Here is a 6,815-nt window from a genome sequence, read left to right as displayed (position 1 = left end):
TCCACTGCTACCCCTGCATCTAAGGATTTGATGACCTGGTCATAGAAGGCCACCAGGTTGGTCTGACAGGACCTGCCTCTAATGAACCCATGTTGGTTGCCCCTAAGCATGATCTCTCCTGCTGGCTCCTCGTGGACATGTGCCAGGATAATTCTCTCAAAAAGCTTACCCAGGATCGAGGTAAGACTAACTGGCCTATAGTTTCCTGGGTCCTCCTTCCTCCCTTTTTTGAAGATGGGAACCACGTTGGCCCTCTTCCAGTCCTCTGGCACCACAACAGAGCACCACAAGTGCTCGTAAAGCCAGGCCAGGGGTCCCGCAGTGACCTCAGCTAATTCCCTCAGCACTCTGGAGTGGAGATCATCCAGACCAGCTGATTTAAATATATCCAGTCCCTCCAGAAGTTCCCTGACTAGATCCTCACTGACCCTTGGCCTAGGTGCACCTCCCCTGGGGCCTGAGGGGGCCCCAGTGGGATGGCTGATCCGGTCCCTGCTCAGGAAAATGGAGGCAAAGAAGTCGTTAAATAGGTTAGCTTTGTCGTCTGGTGCGACGACCAAATTTCCTAGTATGTCTTGCAGGGGCCCCACTTTACCCAGTACCTTCTTTTTTCCCCCTATGTATTTACAAAAGGACTTCCTGTTGTCCTTGATCCAGGTAGCTAGTCCCAGTTCCATGTGCGCCTTGGCCTTCCTGACTGCCGCCCTGCATCCCTGAGCAACCGCGGTATAGTCCTCCCTGGTGATGGCTCCTCCCTTCCATTGGGTGTACAGGGTATAGCTCCCTTTTAGCTAGGAGACATTCTTGGATGCTTTTGGTGAGCCATGGGGGCTTTTGTGCCCTCCTGCTCCCTTTGATCCGTGTTGGGATTACCTCCCTTTGGGCTTGGAGGATCGTCTCCTTAAGGAGCGACCACTTTTCTTGGACACCTGGCTCCCCTCCCCTCCGGGACCTCAGTGCCTCCCCAACTATTCTCCTTAGTCCGCCCTCCTGAAATCTAGGGCTTCTGCCTTGCTGCAGGCCTTTGCCACCTTGGACTAGATGGTGAATTCCAGCAGGCGATAATCACTGTCACCCAGAGGTCGAGCACCTGCAACCCCTTCATCAGGTCATTGCCCGTGGCCAGCACCAGGTCCAACAAGGCATCTCCCCTGCTGGGGCTGTGCACCTCCTGGGTTAGATGGAGGTCCTGCATTTTGGCTAGGAACCTACGTAAGCGGTCACACCTGGCTGACTGCTCTTCCCAGCAGATGTCTGGGAAGTTCGGGTCACCCATGATGACCACGTCCTTTAACCTAACTACCTCTGTGAGCTGACTTAAGAATTCCTGGTCTAGCTCTTCCCTTTGGTTGGGTGGTCTGTAGTAGACCCCCACCGTTAAGTCTCTTTCCCCTTGACTGCCTTGTATTCTAACCCAGAGCACTTCAGTGTGCCCCTCCTCTGACTCTGTGCTGTGTTGGACCTGTCACGTTGTCTTTTATTTATGCAGCTAAAGTAGACATAAAACTATTTCACACAGCTGCTTAGGCTAGAATGCTGTTGCATTGCAACACACAAAAATTACAATTCTAGATTCCTGCATAGGAACTTTAATCATTAGGCATCAGATTTATTTCTTCAGTGTTAAGATGAAGCACAAATCTGTCTAAAAACAGTGAGTTTTGCAAGAACCACCCCCAAACCCCCCACATATTAATTCATTTTATATTTACCATTTAATAGATTCTGGGTTTTCTCCTTCTTGACAAATGGAAATTCAATTTCTGGATTTTTTATAAAAAAAAACACAAGCTACTTTGTCCAATAATTTAATATATTACACTTAAAAAATAATAATGATGAGCCTAAGACAAAGCTGAAGTCTGGGTCTTAATGCTGCCAGAAAGTTTTGGTTCAAGCCAATTGCTTCTTCCAAAGAAGTATGTATTGAAAATAATCTATTTTGAACAGTTAAGTAGGACATGTTTCTAATAACACATCACACAGGGTAGCATGAAGTAATTTAAATGATTTTCATTCTTATCTGTGGTTTTGCTTCCTCCTTTAATTTTGCTCAGCAAAACAGCTAAGCCAGAGTAATTCATTTCCTTTTCCATGTTCAGCCTGAGAATCAAAGTGAAACTAGCACCCACACAGATTCTGCTTTGCTGTGTTTCCAATTGTCCCTGAGCTGCAAACAGAAACTCAAATGTTTTATTTTATACATTGAAAAGGGGACAGTCAGTGACACAGAAATGTTGTTCAAGATAACAGAAGTCAGAAGAGAAAGACCTGAAAGGAACTGTAGAACCATAGAAAAATAGGTCCAGAAGGGACCTCAGGAGGACTCCTAGTCCAACCCCCTGTTCAAGGCAGGATCACCCCTGTCCAACCCATCCTGTGTGTGTCTTAGATATTCCTAAAACTACACAAGCAACCTTGTCACACAAGTACAAAGAAGTTTGCCTTGAAAACACCAAGAAACTGCAAACCTGCCACAGGTAAAGCAGGGAAACAAGGGCACTGCTAAGGCCGTGTCACAGCAAATGTGATTAAAATATACTCGAGAGATCCAAGGAAGAAGCTCAGCACCCTCAGTTACAAAAGAAGGCAACCCCCTTCCCTTCCCCCCTCCACTCCTCAGTCCATGCCACTGGCTTCCTTCACAGAACCATGGAGAAAGCAGCAGAAATGAGATACTGGAGAGCCCTCATCCTTTAGAAGTAAAGAGACCCTGCCCATATTAGATAGATCATAATGGCTGCATGCTGAAAAGGAAAACCATTTTTTGAAAATGTCTCAAAGCTGAGCTCTTGTATGCCATGATACACACACTGTAGCAAGTAGTTTCTACACTAGACTGTTATGTGTTACCTAAATAAACTTCTAAGGGTGTATGGTAAGCTGCAAACAAATGGAAACACAAGCAGACTTGTTATTGTAACTATGCCGCTCTAATTTTCACCCTCTTCTGTTTTTGTATTTATCTTCCAGAGTGGACCACTTAAGGAGCCAGAGCCAAACAAACTCCCACCTCAGCGACCACCACCTCAAGGTTGTTTACAGTACATTCTCGACTGTAATGGCGTTGCAGTAGGACCAAAACAAGTCCAGGCTACTTAGATAATTGAGAATAAAAGCAGGGGTTAAAGCCAAAAAAACAACCTTAAAAGCAAACATACCAGTTTTTGTGCAGTTTTTGCATTGTTTCAGTGCTGACCTGGACTGTGTTTTTTTCTATGCAGTGTCAACTATACTGTCTGGTTGTTTACCTGTTCATGTCTGTGCTTGTAATGCTTACCTACGTTTCTCTGTATAACTTGTGATTTCAGGGCTGTTGTCAACAGTGTAAAAAAAAATTGTGCCTCTACAGAGTCCAGTGAGACTGTATATTATGGATGGTTAGACAGTATTTTTTAAGTATTATATATTGTGAGGTAAAACACAAATAAGATTCAGATTTAAATACTTTTGCTTAACTCCGTGAGTATGCGTGTGCGATATTCGTAATTTTTATTTGTGTGTGTGTGTGTGTGTGTGTGTGTGTGTGTGTGCATGACTAGCATAGACAGCTGATTCAGATATTTTAAAAGATCTAATTTAGTATTTGTTGAATGAGGCGCTTTTTTTTTATAATTTTATAAAGTTTGTTAATATTTGAGTTTTACTTATAGATAAGAGTAGTAGAACTCTAGTGTTTCTGTGACTCCGTAAGATACAAGACGGTTTTCCCAGAAACATTTAAATATCCTATATTTTACATACTGGTATTCATATTTTTAGTAATTCTGCATTAAATTATTACCTAGAAAGCTATGTAAATGGGCCATTTATGTGCAATATCTTCAGAAACAGCATATTTAATGTTTCTTTATTGCCATCCTGAATTAGCCATGTACAATTTCTATAAAAACAAAGGCAAATGTTTCCCCACACATTTTTACCTACCAAAAAAGTTAAACCTATCTCAAAGTGTTATAGGAAGCATTTTAAAAACTTTAAGCCCCTTGTAAAATCTTGTTTTCTAAATATCAAGGCCTCCGCTGCTGTAGGCTATGTCGGTTCAACTAGCTTAAGGATCTGGCTCATGAATAAAAGACAAAAACATACAAGTGATTTACTTTATCATCACAGCACTAGTATTCTAGCCCCAAAATGTCAGGCTATGCATTAAAATAGTCTATTCCAGGATGAATCACATGATAGGACTTATAAAATCTTGACTCATAACTCAACATGCAAAAAAAGACCCAACATGTCTGACTACTGCCAGACTTTTGATAGCCATAACTGCTTTTGACTCTCACATATTCAATTCACTTCTTGATATCACATGCAATATTCAGGCAGGCAGTTAAACTGTTATGACAATTCTAGCCCAGGAACACAAGCTGCACTAATCTAACATACTGTAAAACTTAGTTGTAAACCAACCTTTATTTTGTCATTTAGAATCTATACAAAGGCAAATAGTGGTCACTACCTTAATACAAACAATATTGTTTTCCTTTAAAACAAAATTATGTTCTACTTTTATTTTCCCTACAAACACTAGGGAAAAAAAACAATGAAATTCAGCATTGTGCACTTTTTTATTGTAAAAGCAGGCTGGCGGGTGACAATTTCAATATGCATTTTTAGCTATATAAATGTTAGTGGCAAGTGCTATGGTTTACTGCCTCTCAGTAAATTACGTGAAAATTTTGCTTTAGTAATCAATGTTTTTCTGGATCTGTAATCTCTCTGATGATGTCGTTGGCTATTTACATTGTGTGTGGAGAAAGAGACCACTCCAGATCAGATTCACAAATCCTTACCTCCAAGATATCATATAGATGTGAATCAAGTATACTGCCCTTGGGTGACAAAATGAATCTGGTGAATGCTTTTTATTTAAAGCAGTTAGTGTTTTTTTGCATGTAGTAGTGTGAGTATTCACAAGTGCTTTTCATGTGACGTTTGTGAGCTGTGTGTGCAAATAAGAGATTTGCATTTGAGATAGGATTCCAGCTTGTTGATTGTAAAGGACTTAAAAGGGCATACAACATTACTAAATACCACAGACAAGAAGCAAGCCAAAATGTCTCTCTGCATGTAAGCATGCTTAGGTGCAATATTGTGGATAACAGGGAACAGATGTTTTACAGTGTAGGATTAATGTTTGGTTTTGCTTTTGGTTCTTTTGGTAAAAGTTTCTTTCATGATTGTTGCTTTTTTGTACAATCCAGATGCAAGAAAGTGAGCAAATGCTGGAAGTGTGACAGCAGTATCTCTAATGTGATATATCTTGTACAGCTTAATGTGCAATAAAAGAAAGTTACATCTGTCTTCAGTGTAAATTTTCTGGCATTATAAGCCTCTATATACAAGTGGTGGGAAATCTTTTTTGTCAGTACTGAGTAAAGGGAGGCTAATAAGCAAATTAATTTTGTTAAGGTGTTGCAAGAAAGTGTTACCACCTTTGAGCATTTCTTACAAACATCGTTAAAGTTAATAAATGATGAAGTTCCACTCCCCAACACAATAGGTCTTTACCTTTAGATGGCAGAACTCATTGCTATAATTAGCAGCATAGGTGCTGGCTCCAGCCTTCCCTAACCCCACCCGGGGCAATTTGCCCTGCACCAGCTCCACATACAACAAAAATTTGTGCCACTACTGTTTTTGCTGTGGCAACCACATGCCCCTGCATGTGGAGAAGCACCCACTGAGGACATTTTCTGTCAGGAAGCATCTCCACAGAAGCATGCTGATCAGTTCAGTCATGGATTTCACAACTTAGGTTTCTGCTGCACGTACTGTTCTCAAATTTTTTCCAATGCTATTTTATACGTCTGAATATATTGTAGACTGTGGAAAAGCATTAACTCATTCTCTTGGGTAATTAAGCATTAGTAGTGAATATCATATGTTTTGTGTTCTTAACTGGTCAAATAAGCTACCAGGTTATTTTAAAGTCTCCCAACTAGTGTCATTATAAAGAACTACTGTCATTTTAAAGTAGTTTTACTGCTACACAAGTTAAGATAAAAGGAAAGTGAATAAAGGTGGAGATCATTTAAAAGTCTGGATAAACAGTATTGCAGTAACAACATAAAAAGCAGTAGATGCTTCAGTTGAGGTAATATAATGTTGGCTTGGCCTTCTGTTTATAAATCTCTCACCAAAGATATCCCAGTGGAGATACAAGTGGAATAACTTTGGCCCCTCATATTTCATAGTTATTTTAAGAAGAATTGAGAAGAGCCATAAGTAAGCTATTAATGTACTGATTGTATTTAATAGTATCGACTAAACTAAGTTGGTAGTTCATATTAACAAAACATTGCCTCAACACTTGACAGATTATTACTGAGCTCTTTGAAACTGTCACATTATGAAGTTTTTCTTGTACTGAACCTAGGGGGCCCAGTGCAACCCCAAGGAATGCAATCACAAAGCCAGGAGCCATTGCAACCACAGCGCATGTTCCCCTCGGGGCAGTCAGCAAAGCCCTCAACTTCCCAGCCACAGCGTCCACCTGGACCTACAACTCAACAACCCCGTGCCAAGGCTCCAGGTCCTTCCAGTGCCGGATTATCAATGGAAAAGGAACCAGAGCCACAGCCTGCTCCACAGCAGAAGCCTCAGTCTCATCCACAACTTAAGTAAGATGTTTGTTATTTCTTTTCCCCTCCGCATTGTGGAATTTAACTGTGTCTCCATTACAGTAGCCTGAGTACCAACTTCATATGTAATAGAAACGTGCACAAGTGCATAGAAGGTATAACCACCCCCCCCACACACACACACAATTCTGTACTTGTCCCTATTCAGAGAACGTCATTATTGATATT

General features: G+C 41.0%; 1 protein-coding gene across 1 annotated transcript in view; it reads left to right on the top strand.

Annotated features, from left to right (window-relative positions):
• SYN2 (synapsin II) overlaps nucleotides 1–6,815 on the top strand; it is a 509,614-nt gene that overhangs the window by 486,581 nt on the left and 16,218 nt on the right. Inside the window, exons 10-11 of the mRNA XM_019505084.1 lie at nucleotides 2,974–3,034; nucleotides 6,383–6,626. Of these exons, the coding sequence (XP_019360629.1) occupies nucleotides 2,974–3,034; nucleotides 6,383–6,626 (305 nt within the window). The remainder of the gene's footprint in view (nucleotides 1–2,973; nucleotides 3,035–6,382; nucleotides 6,627–6,815) is intronic.

The sequence above is a fragment of the Gavialis gangeticus genome, unplaced genomic scaffold (assembly GCF_001723915.1).
Source record: "Gavialis gangeticus isolate Ggan-Ray unplaced genomic scaffold, GavGan_comp1, whole genome shotgun sequence".
Taxonomy (NCBI): Eukaryota; Metazoa; Chordata; order Crocodylia; family Gavialidae; genus Gavialis; species Gavialis gangeticus.
This window is presented reverse-complemented; position numbering and strand designations above follow the sequence as displayed.